Source organism: Amblyomma maculatum, chromosome 3 (assembly GCF_055883805.1).
Source record: "Amblyomma maculatum isolate TAMU_Amacu chromosome 3, ASM5588380v1, whole genome shotgun sequence".
Classification (NCBI taxonomy): Eukaryota; Metazoa; Arthropoda; class Arachnida; order Ixodida; family Ixodidae; genus Amblyomma; species Amblyomma maculatum.
Genome location: NC_139346.1, coordinates 50,502,533 through 50,519,686, shown reverse-complemented (window position 1 = coordinate 50,519,686; position 17,154 = coordinate 50,502,533). Strand labels below are relative to the sequence as shown.

The 17,154-nt window shown below is 45.1% G+C and overlaps 1 protein-coding gene across 1 annotated transcript in view; it reads left to right on the top strand.

Moving 5' to 3' along the window:
* Positions 1 to 17,154, top strand: part of LOC146194729 (uncharacterized) — a 45,724-nt gene that overhangs the window by 10,412 nt on the left and 18,158 nt on the right. Inside the window, exons 2-5 of the mRNA XM_084596627.1 lie at positions 1,902 to 2,041; positions 2,638 to 2,730; positions 4,420 to 4,558; positions 9,418 to 9,458. Of these exons, the coding sequence (XP_084452753.1) occupies positions 1,902 to 2,041; positions 2,638 to 2,730; positions 4,420 to 4,558; positions 9,418 to 9,458 (413 nt within the window). The remainder of the gene's footprint in view (positions 1 to 1,901; positions 2,042 to 2,637; positions 2,731 to 4,419; positions 4,559 to 9,417; positions 9,459 to 17,154) is intronic.

The window sequence follows — 17,154 nt, the reverse complement described above, 5'->3', positions numbered from 1 at the left end:
AAAAATACGACGTTGTCGAGCTGAGTGGTGGCGTCCCAACGGTTGTAGCGGCTCACCCGTTGGTAGTGGCGGAGCGAGGCGTCAACATCCTCTCCCGCTGTGCCAGCGACAGAGCGGGGCTGCTGGTGCGGTGGATAAAGGGTCGAGAGCCTGACTTGAAGTGATGAAAAGCACAGAGGTAGACTCAGTTGGCGGCAGCATGGTAATGAGCAGTGGCGAAAGTTTAGCAAAGCGGCGGCTACGACGAGGCTCCAGGGGAGCGTCAATGGCGGGGGGATGCCTGGGAATCGAAACCACTCTCCATCAAAATGTCGAGCTCTTGCTGTTACGACGTAAGGCAACGCTACTGCGACAAAACAGTACACCCTAGCCAGACAGCACCTCCGCTATCACACACTTCTTCTTCGTCCTCCTATACTAAGCTCCACTCCTTCATCCATCTAGTCTGAAAAAATATGAATCAGTTTTCCTGTTCCATTTGTTTTTTCTTGTGAAATGTAATGTGCTCTTCATTCTACATCTTTTCTTTTTGCGATAATTGATGTGGGAATACGTTTGCTGACATTCTTATGTTTTCTTCCTCGTTCGTTTATTCCAATCTTTGACATTTACATTAATCTGCTTTTTTATATCAGGTGTATATTTCTTTCCTTAAATCATACATGTGACCAACTGCATGGGACAAACCTCTGTACCTTCCTCTTGTGTTTTTAATCATGACTATTCTTATTCTGCCTTTTTTAGTCGGAACTTTAACATTACATTCAAAGTTTGCCACTTTCCCCTTAGTCAACCCGACCTCATGGAAATAATTATTGGACTTGTTTCTGCCTTTTTTTGAGCTATGTCCTAGTCATTTGTAGCCAACTGCTTTTCTCTTATGTTGTGAAATCTTGGTAATTCAGAGTTTATCCCTTTCTTGTCTAGTGACCAATTGTAAATAATGCTGGCCCTTTTTTCGTGTGTTCTCCTTATTAGTTTGTTCTATTCATATAGGTGTAACTGTCAGTTGTGGTTATTTTCCCGGAAAATTTCTTAGACAGGTAAAAGCACATCGCACGTTTCATTAATCAATGGTATGTCAAGGATTATTGGCGGCTTTTTGTGTTGACTTGTGTTAGCGCCCGTGCGCTGAGCGATGTCGGTGCCAAGATACGTTGTCGGGCGAGTTGGTACTTATTCATTATTAATTTAAACAGCGCGAACACGAAGACAAAGGACAAGGTAAAAGAAAGCCACAGTACAAGCGCTGACTCACAGCTGTGCCTAAGCCCTTTACTCCAAGGCCCAGAAAAAACAAACATGAAGAAAATGAAGCAATCACCTGAAACAGCTGATTGCTCCATGACGTGTTTCACGTGATTGCTTCATTTTCTTCATGTTTAACGTGCACCGACATCACATGTGGATGTCGTTAAAAAACCACAGTGGTCGCAATTTTACGGAGTCCTCCACTGCAGCGGGTGGCATGCATAGTCTGAGTGGCTTTTGGACGCAGGCATGTGGCGCAGGCATGTGGGATGTCTCGCCTCGTAATTGCTGCGGTATCTTCTCTTGAGCCTATGATGCCGTAATGGTACCGCGAAGCCAGGGCATTCTAATTGAGGTGTTTGCAGCACTAGAAACGCCATTTGACCACCCCTACTACTACGACGATAAATATGCGTTGGCAAAAACACGCGATAAAGGCAAAGTTTATTTTCAGCGCTCAGCGCTATAAATTGTATTAAGATTGTTTTTGTCCAGTGTATTAGCGTTATACAAGCGTTTTCGTCTGGGCAGAGCAGGAAGTAGTAGGCCCGACACCGCGTTATACTGGTGCCGCTAGAAATGCACATTACAAGAAGGCGCTGCTGTGGTTCTAGTAGAGCTGTGTGAACAGGACTGTTTGTCCTTGACAGGTGCCTCGTTGGGAATTGGAGAAAGCACTGCACTGCACTTCGCCTCCCTGGGCTGCTGGCTCTCCTTGATGGCCAGGAACAAGGAGGCTTTGGAGAAAGTAGCGGCAGCTTGCTTCGAAAAAGGGCTGCCTCGAGACAAGGTATGCAGAACAGTTACTTGTTCATTGCTTTGTTCTTCAGAAGAGAGAAGAAACTAAGAGCTTCTTTACGGAGAAGGAACAGTGAGTACATGCTCGCCCTCACAGGTGCAAGGAAGCAAATAAGTGCATCAGCGCCCAAGTAATGCTATTAAACTTGCCTTCCTGCCTGCTCGTATTTGTGCTTGTCGGGAGATTTGTTGATATATGCAGGAAAAAACTAGCATATTGCTAGGGTGCGTAGTGGAGAGACGATAGCGATATTTTGGATGGTGAGCTGGACGACAACGACGCTGAAGCAAGGGCTGGTATATTGGTGCGTGAACTAGTTCCTTGGGGTGTTCTTGACTGTGGAGTGTCACTTCTGCCACTTGGGAATACACCGTAACAGTATTTTTACGAGGCTGCGCTTCATGTAGCTCTGTCTCAAGCGCTATGCACAAAACCGTTCTGTGCAAATAGTGGCGCAAGTGAGCGCACTTTTCCGCAATGGCGCCGAAATGAAAAGGTTAAACTACTCAATGCAAAACTGCATACGGGCAGGGAAAAATCGTGAGATGCATCTTACTTTTCTGAAAGCGATCTTCTGTCCTTTCTAGGTCCTCGTCGCACCTGGTGACGTATCGGTCGAAGAAGACGTCACTGCTGTGGTGGAGAAGACTGTTGCGCACTATGGGAAAATCGATATCCTGGTTAGTCTTTTAATGTTGCCCCTTAATAGGGAACGAAGACGACTAATGAAAACCAAAACATCGCAAACAAACTTTGTCAGTAAAATACTCTAAAAGCACTTTCATGACTGACTGGTCCCTCAAGCAGCTATATCGGTTGACACATGTACAAACGCAATACGGCAGACAAAGTAGAGAGCGAGAGATAGCGAAACAGTGAGACCAGAAATCAAGATGGTTATATTGAAGGCACACGATGGAATCGAACATTGTGAAAGAACATACTAAGTGGGTGTATTATAGAAGTAACGGCAAATTGTGCAAGTTAATTTGACTGGAAGTAAGAGGTGTGCGCACGCCTTTTATTGGCTTTGAATGACTCGCACCTTTGGAGCAGCCGTTTATGGCCGAATGCAATGCGGGGTAAAACACAGGCAGTTCGGTTTGCGTTGTTCATTTTGATGGCTCTCTTCACTTAACGTGGATTAGAAAAAATCAGCATAGAAAGTGCTACATAAAACTTCACAGCAACAGACAAGTGGAAGGAGATGGGTGTGGAGAGGTTGCTATTTATCTTTACAACATCGTCAAGGCGATGCGCAATTATTCTTTCACGAATATCCAGATCTTTGGAAGTGCGTACGTTAGATAACACTGAAATGCTGTTGCACATTTGCATAACCTAGCTAAAGATAATAATTTGGGAATCAGGAATATTCCAAAAGCTCTCCGATGATATATTCTCATTTCTACGCAGCGCCAATATATTTTAGGTGTATTTTCTATAACCTTGGAACCTTACCGCAATGACTCACTCAGAGGGCAACTGTTCTTTGCACGCTATAAAGAATGCGGGCTGTTTTATAGAAGCGATGCACGCGATTATAAACCCCAGAATATGTTCGCCGCTTATACGGTGACAAACACCGATGAATTCATTTCGAGGCTTTAGGCTTAACTGCTACCGGAGACGTAAAAAGAAAAGAAAACTTCACTGAAAAAGCCTCTACAGTACAGCAGGTATTGCTCTATACTGAAATATATAAGAAAATACTTCATGCTGCCTTCCTTTGGTCTCATGCACGAGTGCTTTTGAAAGGCTGCATCAAACACTCAAAACGCCGCTCAGTCTAAATCACTCAGCAGGGCGTGTTGTCGATAAAATGTTAAAAACTCTTGCGTCAGGTAATTTCTGATTATGCCGAGAACGCCTCAGACTGCAATGAGCGTACGTTGCATGCCACAGACAGTAGGCGTCCAGGTTGCCCGGAACGGCCTAGAACACTGAAGCTGCACTGCTGTTAGGTCACATCAAGTATCGGTAAACCTAAAACGTGAAACGGCTGTCGTGAAACTTGTGCCAAAATAGATTACTGGCGTGAGTTTATCACGCCAATATTCAAAACATATATTCAAATAATTACGTACTATAGCACAGCCACAAAAAAAAAAGAGTAAAATTGTATCGCTCTCTTTAAGTGTTTATGGCAGCGATGATTTCAGCAATCATATTTATTGTTCATATGAAATTTTGAAATATCTGCAGAAGAAAACCTTCAGACAGGATGTTCTGCAATCGAGTATATGCATTGAACATCAATAATGATAGTTCATGCTCACATTTCTCTATAATCACGTGGCATAAAAGCGCAGGTCATTATCACTTTCGTAGAGTTTAGGGCTACTCCGTCCATTCCCTTCAACCCGTAGGTGAACAATGCCGGGATGTCCATGCGAGGAAGCACAGACGGGGCGCCCCTCGAAGACTTCGACCGCGTGTGGGCCACGAACTTCCGCGGCCCCCTGTGCATGATACGCAGTGTGCTGCCTTACCTCCGAGAAAGCAAAGGTACGTGCACGAGAAAACTTCCAACTTATCAGGGCTATACGGTGAGTTAAATGATTTTGGCTTCCGTGGCTTGTTCCTTAGCAGTAACACAAATTAGCCCCACTATGCAAAGCTTGTGTCAGAATGCACTTTCTAAAGCGTATAATGAACTGTAAATGCTATTCCCTACTGCATGTAGCGTCTTCAGGCTCTAAATATTAACAATAGAATGAACTGTTAAATGTTGCAGAGTTCTGCGGGGAGAATACCAATATCTCGCAGAAAAAACTGGAACTGTTCCAAATACTTAATTTCTAGAATTCGTACTAGTCCTTGTATCTTCGAAATCGTATCATGGTTTAGCCTAAGTTCTCACTTCCGTTATGAGCATTCGTCGCGTAATGTACTGACACATTTCAAGGACCTCATAGAAGTATCGAGGACAAACTGATGGTCACCCGTATCAAGGCATTTCTGCATTGTAGCGACAAAACACAGCTCTAGCAAAGACGAAGCTTTTATAAAAAATCTAAACAAATTTTTTTAACTCTACAAAGCAGAAGTTAATTTTGACAGCAGACTACGGTGTCTCGGCAAAGTTTCCTTTTCGCACATAATAGATAATAATAATAATAATAGATAAGGTTGCAGTAAAATTCATAAAAAACTGTAATAAAGGAGCGCTGGTAAATGTTAGATACCTCTGATTTCATTCCAATGGGGACAAAAATTTGAAATACAATTATTTATACAATAAATGTGGCTTTAGTTCGCCAGCATGAACACATTCATTAAGAGCTGTGCTATGATTGCTCACAAGAATCAAATTTTAGATGGAGGTGTCCGCTGGGCCCCTTTGCAATATTAAATGCTTAGGAGGCGCAAAAGAAAATTCTGAATTAGCATAACGTGCTAATCGGAATTAGAAAATGCGATGTGTTTGTTTACACATTCTGACAAATCTTGTCATTGTTGTTGGTTTTGGGTGGTTCGCCACGTATAAAATGATTTGACTGATTCAGCGCCCGGAGAAAATATTTGGATAAGGGAAGGGACCATGGTCCTCAACGGTGACCAACGTTTCACCAAGAGCCCTGGTCCTCGTTTGGACAGAAACAATTGTTCTTGTTGAAACGTGACAGGGATAATGTTTGGTTTTTAATTGGGTACAGTTCAAGCTTTGCGTGAAGAACATTAGGTGTCTATTATGTTAGAGGGACAATCATGTGTTTCAACATGTCGAAGTATCTGCAAGGTGCTTAGGCAAGCAGTAGTGTGACATTTGACTTTTGTTCAGTTTCAACGATTCCTTAGTAAGCAAATAAATATTCGCATACGTGAGTGTTGCTGTTGGTTATCTGCTTAGTAAAATGCTTCAGCAGTAACCTAGGCCGCTCTGGGACAAACTCTGCGCCTAAGAACTGAACGCTCTCTTTGTGAGGTATTATGAATTTACTGTAAACAGGTGTAGTCATTGTATAATAGTTCTGGCTGAAAAGCGGTAATTGCTGCAAAAAAAGAACATATCCGGAGCCAATATACTGGCTGACACGGAAAGGTTTTTAAATATTTGAGACGGGTGGCTCACCTTTAAACTACAGTACATGTCTGTAAAAACAGAAAAAAGAACATTTTGTACATAATGTTGCAGTGCTGATTCTGCTGACTAGTGATGCATCGTCGTTTCTTAGCGAGATTCTGGATTTCTCCGTTGCACTGGGAGCTCTCTTGCATGGTCGTAAAACATTTCTTGAATTTTCGTGTTACGCTATGCACAGACACACAAGAATGCAGGAACCATGCAATTTTAGGCAAGCTGAGACGGCGTATTAGCTTCTTAGGTTAGGAGGCACTGTATTAAGTTTCCTAAAATTGCTGGAAAAATACCTTAGTTCAATAGTTGTAAATTTCGGTACATACAAAAGAATGGTATTAGCATAAAATCTTGCATAGCACAGGTCATTTCTGATATTTACATGGCAAAAGGGAATCGAACTTTGAAATCAAGTTTGGCATAATTTGATTTACTGCAGGCGTTTAGATTTGTAGATGATTTCTTGCGTTGCTTCCCTGTTGTGAAAGCAAATTGTCTGACCGTAGACAGTGTTCCAGACGCCTTTCGCGGTGTTTTCATTGGGCTGGATTTCACGTTCGAGCTTCAACGGGATTTGGTGATTATGTTCTTAGACATAGAGATTAAGGTAACTGAGAAGCACACGTCTTGGACATACCTGACGAAATCGGAGAAAAACTTGTTAAGCTATCATTCCGCGCATTCCAAAATAGTGAAGTCTAGCATTTAATAGTTTATCGCAAATCATGTTTTCATCAAGTAGAGCGTAGCCTCACGAGACAAGTTGAAAGGCTAAGGACGAGTGGACACCCTGACGCACTTTTACCATTGGTTGCAGAAAAGCACCTACAGATTTTGAGTGACGACAAAAGGATGCGGAAAAAGAATTTAGGGCAAGCTAGTAATGTTGTCACTATTTCGTACGTACATAATTTATCCCATGCTTTAAAGAAAGTAGGTAGTAGGCAGGATGTTCATCTTAATTTCACCACTCCGAAAAAGTTAATGAGCCTGTGCCGTAAAATGACGAAACATCGGAAAGACAGAGTCAACACATGCGGTATTGCGTAAAAAGTAATATTTGTTGATTGTGATACTGGCATAGTGTACAACATTCCCTTATCACGTGGAAGGAGCTACATAGGCCAGTTCGGCAGGTGTTTGCACACGGTTAAATGAACACTGTAATGATATAGGTAAAATCACTGACCCTGAAAACTTCTTACCCCATTCCGCAAAATACAAATACAAGCCAGAATTTGAAGAAACCACCATCTTAGGCCGTTCAAAAGGAAGAAAAGAAAGAAAAATAATAGAAGCGTTTCAGATATGAGAAGCCGGAGAACAAGTCGTGAGATACAGATAAAAAAAGGGCGTAGGTGCGTAGGAATGTGACACTGCCTTTGCAGAGAGTTTGCGAGATTTCTTGTATCAGACAATGCGTGTGGACAGTTTTAAATGTAACCCTGTTAGTATACTTTTCAGTACAGCGTCCTCCGTTATCGCACGTTTGGTGTTGACCTAATGAAGCGTTCGGTACAAGCTGCAGACAAGACCAAATAACGTTCCAAAATATTTTGTACTCCAAGTTGCATAAGGATATCAAATGACACTCTTCAACCGTTTTTAGCCCATCGTCATTGGCCCTTCTGGGCATTAGTAATGTGTCTCCAGTGTAAATGTGAGAAGTCTCATCATAAAAGCAACAAAACTTGCACAATAGAGGTGCTATGCAAGCCATAAACGTCATATGAAGCTCACTACTTGCACCATCTAGGCCACCAGACTTCACATCCTGTAAATCAGGACACCGACTTAAGTAATTGGCTCCTGAATGACATCAGGTTGCTCAGTCGAAGAAAGAGTTTTGTTTAAAGAGGCTGTAATGGGAACCACAATTATGATTTTTTCAATAACTGCAAATAAGGATGAATAAGAATACGAATAAATAACTGCAAACAAGAATGAAACAATGCACATACTACGCCTGGTACATGACTGGACGTTTTACCTTCCTTTTTGAATTTCTTGAACCTTCATATAAAAAGCAGCCTATTTTTGCATCCCTAAACGCACAGCGAGATTGTTGAGTTTGAAATCTCCATGTTGACAATCTATTCGAGGTACTCTTATATTTTTCTGTGAGAAAATGCGGTAACTGAGGTTCAATATTTTTCATGTAAACATGAGCAAGTATGGCGTAATTCTGTCTAGCTGATTAAACTAACATAGGATGCAGTCCATGTGACGAATATGATGTTGCTTCAGGAATGTGTTCCGCAATGATGACTAAATAGTCTAACTGTTATCTCCTGGCTTTAATAGGTCACACACTTGAAATGCAGCAATCTACGTGCACTCATGTAACTTTCATGCAAGTATCATGTATCTTTCATGCATGCTGATAATGTTCACCTGACTGTAAATAATGATTAAGATTTCGATCTGCCACCGTGCTTGAAGTATTTGCCAACAGGAAGTAGATACTGCTGTGAAGATCATTAGATATGCCATTGCCTTATCCTATATATGGTCTCACATTTTAGTCTGCCATTTTGAGCAAGGCTGTGTACACATGTCAGTGCGAACAGCAGAACCTGGTGCATAGCACCCATGATACATTGATCGATGTCCATTGCCACCAGCACAACTGAAATATTAAAACAGTGAAACTTTCAGATCTATGCGCAGGAGATTATTCAAATTATAAGAAAATCTTTTTTCTCCTTGCTTTACATGCGTGTACACACGAACAACCCGAGGTACAAAGTTATCAAGATAGTGCCTACGCCTGCTGCGGAGGGAGAAAAGTTCGACAGTTAGTATTATTATGAAAGCTACTTATCTAAAGATATAAAACATATTCTATTTAAAGTAGTGCTATATTTGTAATTATTGCTTTTTTCTGTCTTGGATGTAAATGACTTTTATTGATCGTGCCATGTTTTTGAAGATAACAAGAAAGAACTGCTAAACATTAGACACGATTTTGTGCGAATTGAGCATAGCACCAGCTGAGCTTGTTTCCAGGCCACGACCAGCTTCTGAAAGGTGCTAATTGTTTTGGGTTGTGTTACATCTCCGGCAGATACACTGGCCAAGCTCTTTATTAGAACAACCTTTAATCCTCTCAGTTGTGTCTCCCCCAAAACGCAGGGAGGCACCTTAAGGGAGGTGCTTCAATGATTATCTCACTTTGCACTTTGTCCTTATGCTTGCAGTACTGCCGTATAGCCTTATTTAATGTTTCATCATCTGCGCGCCGTGCGCACCCCCTAAAATGTTCGCTGTCTCCTCTCTGTTTCAGGAAACATCGTGAATGTTTCGAGCGTCGCATCGCAGGCCGTGGTAGGTGACTCTCATGGACGCTCCTTTCCATTTGTGTAGAAACTTGCTACTAGCCGCCACATGGCAGTAATGTGGCGTGACGATGAGTGATAAATCACCCTAACAGTTTGAACTACTTTTTCGAAGCCTGAAATTATTCTAGACTGGGACGTAAGCTTTCAGAGCATATAGTAGTCCATTGTGGCAACAATAGAAACGCGCCACATGTAAGCATGTATAAATTTCCTTTAGCTGTTGATTACTGAAATGCCACAGTTTATAACTCCGACATGTAGGAAGTTGGTTTTAAATTATTTCTTACAACGCATTCTAAACGAAGACGTTTGAGTGTACAGGAGCTCACGAGAGTCGAAAGGAGTTGCTCATTACGTTTTCGTATTATTTACCACAAAGTAAACTTCTCAGAATAAATAGAACTAGCATTTTGAAAAGACAGATATTGCCTGTTCGGATACAAACCTCGAAAAATCTTTCGAGGTTTTGTTTGCAACATCGTGAAGATATGCCGGCAGTGGAGAACTGAACATTTTAATGGAGACCTAAAATAGGTGGCAGGAGAGATAAAAAAAAGGAAACAAAGAAGCGATAAACAGTGATGCGCCAGAGGCAAAAAACGTGTCCATGAGAGAAAAAAAAGCTGTTCGTAAGAGCAATCGCGAAAAGGCAAAAATGGAGGCACACAATTTCCACCGGATGCACATATTTTCCTCGAGATCTTAATGCTTGTAAGAGGAAAATAAGTTGAGCCAAAGGTAATTTCTTGAGACCATACATTCATAAAATATGTCAATGTACCATTTAAAGATTCAATTGTTTTATTTTTGAAAGCAGCATGAAGTCTAAGCTTCAAAATACATAAAAATGAGAATATAAACATTTCAGATTATCTCAATTCATTTTCCTTCACGGTGTTTGGAAACGAAGAATAGTTTCAGGTATAGTTTTATATTCAGTTGTGATGAACTTTATGCCTTAGATGGCGATAAACACGGACTGTGCCTCTACAATAATTATTAATTTACTGACGCTTTATAGACGGCAACCCGATGGAATCACTATTAAAATTATTTCGGTGTACCTAACTATTTCGTACAAATATGTCCCTGCGGGTTCCTGAAAACGTCGGTATTGAAAGTTACCCTGAAGACGACCTCTGTAAAATAGGTGCGAAGTTCCGTGGGCCTTCGATGCAAGTTTCATCGGCCAGTCTAGGTAGCTCAGCGATAGCTCGACTTGCGGGCTATGTGAGCCGGGTTTGATACGGCCGCGGTGGCCGCGTTACAATGGAGGAGGAATACAAATAGCTCAGGTTGGGCGCAAGATGAGCGCTAACAAAATAGAGGGTCTTAGACGTCTTTTAAGTGGAGAATGGTGAAAGCCTACCCTTCCTCTTCTATCATTTGCCTCTCGTCGTTTTGCTCTTATCGGTGCTCGTGGCAGTGCTACATAAAATTATAATTGCCCAGGTGGTCGAAATTACTCCGTAACCCTCCACTACGGCTCCTCTTTCTCTCTTTCCACTTTCATTCCCACCTTCCTCCCTTCCCTTACGGCGCGGTTCGGGTGTCCACAGAGCAAGTGTGACAGTTACTGCCCCTTTCCCTTCCTGTGAACCAATTTAACTATTTAACTTAACAGGAAAGGAAAGGCGCAGTATCTATCCCGCGTTTCCTAGCAAGTGTGTTTGGACAGTGCACCATCGCTCCTGCCGCGTGACGTTCTATGGCGCGCGTTCAAGTGCGGGATTGCAAATGGCAGCTAAGAACACGTCTCGCGGAATCTCGTGTGATATGGCAGATCTCGCGCACAACATTAGCGCACGGGATTTCGTTTCATGAGCTTGGAAAGGTTTTAACTTAAATTTTTTTGAGATCACTGCAGAATCAGCACTGGAGAACTGCCTAAGCCTGAGCGTTGCTGTTTGTCAGCAAAATTTACCAGCCGGATTTCGCGAGTGACACATACTGCGCCTTTCCTATTTTATAAACCAATGTAAAATATACAAGAAAACTTATGAAAACATGGCTTGGTTAGGTGTAGGTGCCTACAATTCTGTGGCGTCCATTCGGACTTTGAGGCTTTGCCCAAAGCCTAATTTAAATAAGAATAATGAAAGAACCGCGGATTGAAAAGCGGGTACTAAAGAGGCCAACGCTGCAACGCTCGCAACTTTCTATCACTAGGATCAAGCCATGCTTAAGCCCCCACAATGTTTTTCACCCGCATGCTATTTGACATTTATATAAAAGGCTATAAAAACTTGGTTGCAACGTAGTCGATGGCTCCGAAGGTCTCGGTTCTCGACTGAATCGGCTGTTGGCGTGACGAAACAGCGCATAAACGCCGCACCACTATAAATGTTGTTGTTGCGAGTGGAGGAAAAAGGAAAAGAAAATGCACGAACCTGCTACTGTCTCTGTAGCTGAGCCACCTCCGCTGCTCGTGCAGACCACCGTAGTGCAGACAGAGGAGAAAATAGAAAGAAAGAATAGGGAGAGAAAGGCGCGCGTCGCAACAGCCGTCGTCCACCACCGAAGCGGTGGCGGGTGCATTGACGACCTACAACATATAACAATATGGTGGCAGGTTAGTCCGCGCCGCAAGCGGTAGTGACCTACCAGTTCCAGCCCCGTAGGGTCAGGAGCAGCAACCCGCCTACCCCACTTAACTTGGAACCACAACTCCTTCACACATAAGTTTCCCCAACTGCAGGGAGCTTTCAAAATTGGGATCACAACTTCGGGACACATAAGTTCCTCAAACTGCAGGGAGCTTTAAAATTTTGAAAAGGTTTTCTATGTACGCATTTGCCACCTCACATGGTTCCCTCGTAAATAAGCATGCGTGCGGCACACATGGAGGAAGGTCGTCTGCTTTCTGAAATGTATCGGAGCATGGCGGCGTCTGTGCTCCTCGCGGAATGATGTCTGCAATTTTTGCGTCTGATCTGTGTCACGTATTCTCAATAACAGCTTAGTACAGGTGCAGAAATGAAGCGCGAGCTCCATGATGAGAGAAGGTATGTCTGGGGATTGAGTCAGAACTTTCAGAATTTCGAAGCATAACTTCGACACTTCTGAGCGTTTTCTCATATAACTATGAGATTGTGCTGCTTGCTTGACCGGTTGTACCAGGAGTGTTTGACGTTGTGATCCAAGCCAAATTGCGTCAGCCCCATGGCTGGGAAAAGCCCGAGGCCGAATCCCCGAAAGAGTTCGCTTTGGAACGTGTTCGCTTTCTCTCTCGCCACCTCGCTCCATTGGTCGCACGTCGCCACCACTGGCGGTGACGCCATTTCACGAAGGTGGGACCACGGATTTTGTAGACGTCACGAGACATGTCAATCAAATGAAATCGAACGCGTTCGGTCGCTGTGTGTGGAACCCGGTAAGTGGCGTTCGCTTCAGCGCGAGAATCATACCGTACGTGCCCCCCGTCGCCCCGCTGTTGTTCGCATTGCTCAGCGAATGTGATGGCAGCTTTAGCGGTCGCGCGCACATGACGACCCTTTCGACATGCCTTACGATGCCTTCCGAAGGCACTTTGACTATCGAAGGGGCCGGCTATGCGAAGAGCTATAACCCCACCTTGGCCCAACGAGAAAAAGCGCGCTCGCAGCAGAGCGGAAAGTACTCTGCGCGCGGCGGTTCTTTGCTACCGGAGGCTTCCAGGCGGCAGTCGGCAGCGAGGTAACTATACGGCTCCCGAAGACGTCGGTGAGCGGGACGATTTTGGCCGTCGCTCAAGCAATCGTGCGTGTAGGCACTGAGAAAAACTGGGTATCGTTTCCTTTGACGCCCGAGGAGAAGGCCCGCGTCAAGGCAGAGCAACCAAGATGGGACCGCCCAGCAAAGCTGATTGGCTGTTCTCTACCCCCAGCGTTCATCCTACCCTTCTCCCCCCAGTGCCTACGTCAAATTGACGTCACGGCAAAGCGAACGCGTTCCAAAGCGAACTCTTTCGTGGATTCGGCCCCTGCTCTCCGAAATAACCCCTCCCACCGCCCCTGTGGGGCGGGAGGCCCTACCTGTGGTTGCCGCAGGATGATGATGATAGCTGGTTGAGGTCTGTACCCTCATAAAAGGACTGCACATGGTGCATCCTCCCTTCCGTCTGACAAAGCAAGTTGTATTGTTCGGGCGTCCGTGCGCGTTTCACATTAGTGGTGTTTCGTGACATTGTCGCCATGGCACGCGCAACGCCATGGAGGCCGTGGAAAGCTTTGGGTTTCGATATAGTTGTCCCTGCGGTGACCAGTCCCGAGATCGTCGTCAACGCGGTGGCCTCAATGTGTTTACTTGAAGTTGACTGTGTACCGTGGGCGGTGGCACTGCGAACCCGCCCCGGCGGAGCGAATCCAGATTGCATGAGCTCCTTGGCTGGGATAACGCCCGCTCCCCGAAAGAAACCCCCCCCCCCCCCACCCCTGTGGGGTGGGGGGCCTTGCCCCGGGCTGCCGTAGGATGATGATGGTTGTTGGTTGAGGTCTGTGCCCTCACAGGAGGGCTGCACCCAGTGCACCCTCCTCTCCATCTGACAAGGCAAGGAGGCATCCGTGGTTGTGAACGAGGAACGTGATATGGACGATTCCAGCGGCTCTTTCAGCCTTGGTGTTGGGCACTCGCCGACGCTTTCTAGACTTTGCGAATTTGACATGAATATGCAACTCCAGCGAGATGGGAACAAGCGACGTGTTTCGTCGCCCTCAGGATCGGACATGGCACGAGAAGGTCGCCATGAGGAACATCCTCCTGAGAAGTTGCGTCCTTCTTCTGGAGAACCGCTAAACCCCGCTTAATATGAGTGCAAAGCACCTTCGTGGTGCGACTTCAGGTCGCTCAATCTGCCTTATTGGCTGCCTAAACGCCATACCCGATATAGCATTAGGACTCAAAATTGTTTCTTTAAATACCCAGGGATTTGGGAACAAACGGAAGCAGACTGAAATAGTAGATTTGGCTTTAAGAACACAGTGCGATATCTTGTGTCTTCAGGAAACAAATTTTATTACTCTTTCTGATGTATTCGCTTTCAAGCGGCAGTTTCATTTGAAGTGCTTCTTTTCGTTCGCCACGTCGCGCTCGACTGGCGTAGGAATTGTGGTGCTTAACAGATCTTTTGCGCGACCATCACTTCACGGGCATGTGCTAGCGTTCGATTGTTCATTTTCGACTGTGAGGTTGCGCATCTTGTGTATTTATGCGCCGGCGGACGCAAGCCTTACAAATAACTTCTTTAAAAGGTTGGATGTTTACGCTTTGAATGGCCGTCACGTAATAAGGGGGGGGGGGGCGATGTTCAGTGCGCTGGTCAAGGGTGACCGACTTTGGAACGCACGTGAACTGCAATGTCTGGTTCAGAACTTTGCGCTTCTTGATGCGCACGAATTCATACGCGGGCAGCGTTTGTGCTGGACTTTACGTCGTGGTTCATCAGCGAGCAGGCTAGACCGCGCGTATGTGCCCCACTGCCTTTCTACATGTGTGATGGCTATGGATGTTCTGGCCTTGCCTCAGACGCCGATTCGCATTTCTGACCATCGGCCAGTATTGCTCACTTTTTCATTCTTAGAGGCGGCTAGGTGGTCGAATGTTCCGGAGTCCACTACTGCGTCACCCATATCCTGAGTCGCTTTGGGACATTAAAATACATAAACCAAACCTTACCATTTCAACCGTGGCGTTTAGATGTGCGTTTAGATGTTCGCGTGAGAGCTTTTCACGAACGTTGCGCGTCTTGCTCAGTGATAGCGCTAAAATAAGTTGGATACGCTCAAAGCAATTTGGCGCATGCATAGGTCCGTAGAGGCTTAGGTCACGCACTAAGACATCGCGCGTCTCAGGAGCTGGCAGATACTGTTGCTAAGCTTCGCATTGAATATGGAGCGGGTTAGCATATCCCTCTGATGCGTGCCTGGTGTGACGAGTTACATAGCCGGTATTAGTACCTTTTTGGAGCAACGTCCCTTTCGGCGGCTGCCTGGCGTGGAGGCGTAGTCCATCTGCACATCCCGAGGTGCTTCGATTGGAGCGGCGAACTTAATCCATAGTTCAGCATTGAGCTGAGCGATCCCCTCTGCGTCCCATCAGACTCGTGACTGTATGCGTTTCTTGGCGCACTTTAAAGATATGGCGTCATCGTATAACAGGATTGAAGTAGGGGCTGTAGAGTGGCATCTAATGTTAGTTGGGTGGGCCCTGAGATGCGTGATGTGTTTCGCGCACTTCCCATTCAGCCTTAGAGCCAATGAAACGAGGGTCAGCGCTTGGGCCTGATGGGCACTCTGTAGAATTTTATTTAGATTTTTGGGACGTTGTCAGTCCAGTACTGACCAATGTTCTTTGCCAGTGTTTTGAAAATTTAAATCTTCTTGCCAGGTTTCGGAGAGGGCGAATAATTTTGATCCCAAAACGCAATCCCGGGTAATCTCGTCCAGAAGAGTGGAGGCCAATAACGCTTCTAAACATGGACTACAAGGTTCTCGCAGCCATCGTGGTTCCCCGCTTCAGGGGTGTGATGGTCACTCTCATTGCCTGCCATCAGGTGTGCTCTGTGCCTGACAGGGAAATGCATAGGTTGTCGTATACAACTCGGCACATTATTGATTACACACAGATGCGCTTAGCATGTGGTATCCTTATTTCTTTAGATCAAGAAAAAGCTTTTGATCGGCTAGAACATGGGTACATATTCGGCGTTCTGGAAGCTTTTCAGTTTCCGTAAAATATCACATGTTTAAATAAAAGCATCTATGATGACATTCAAAGTCCACTGGCATGGATGGGAAATTCCTGTGACCCGCGGTGTCCGCCAAGGGTTTCCCTTCTCGTCTTTGTTTGCTCTCAGCTTAGAGCCTTATTTGAGGGCTATCATTACAGACCAGAGTATCCATGGCTTTCCCTTCCCAGGGTGTCAGACGCTGCGAGTAACTGCTACGTGGAGGACATTACGCTGTATCGGTGTGATGAAGTGAGCCTGCAGCGTTGCTTTCTTCGTTTCGAGAGATAACGGCAAGGTGTCTTGGACTGCTCTCAATTTTGGCAAGAGTAATTATCTTTTATTCACCAGTCCGAAGTACGCCTAAATGGTGCCCTGCAAATTACACACAGCAACATAATCCGCATCCTTGGCATTGATTATGAGGCACTTGGTACAGCATCTTCGGTATGGAGTTATGTCTTAAACGAGCTGCGCAACAAGGTGTCAGGTTAGTGCTTTCGAACTGCCGATGCTGGAGAAACGCTACCTTGTCCACACTGTATTCTGCGGCCGAATATGGTACCTCGCACATGTAACGTATCCTCCTGATGGGGTTTTGCGTTCTCTTCAGTCTCTTGTGAGCTGATTGTTTTTGGGCAGGGCGCACGGAACTGGTATTCCATGTGGCAATCCACCAGCCGCGTTCGAAGGGTGGATTCGCCCTCCCTTCGTTGTGTGGCTGCTGCCGGCTGTTGGCTCTGCGCTACCTACTTCGCTTGCTGCAAGCAGATGAGTGCCCAGCGCAAGTGCTCGCCTACTATTTTTTAGGCACAAGTTATAGGGCGCTTGTTCCTGATATACCGCTCAACAGGGGTCCATAGGCTTTCCGGATGCCGGTTATGTATTCGCGCACTGTGGCATTTCAGCGCCACGCCCGCCATGTCTCCGTGGATTTTTAACATCTCAACGAACAGAGTAGTAGAGTCAATGGGAACTT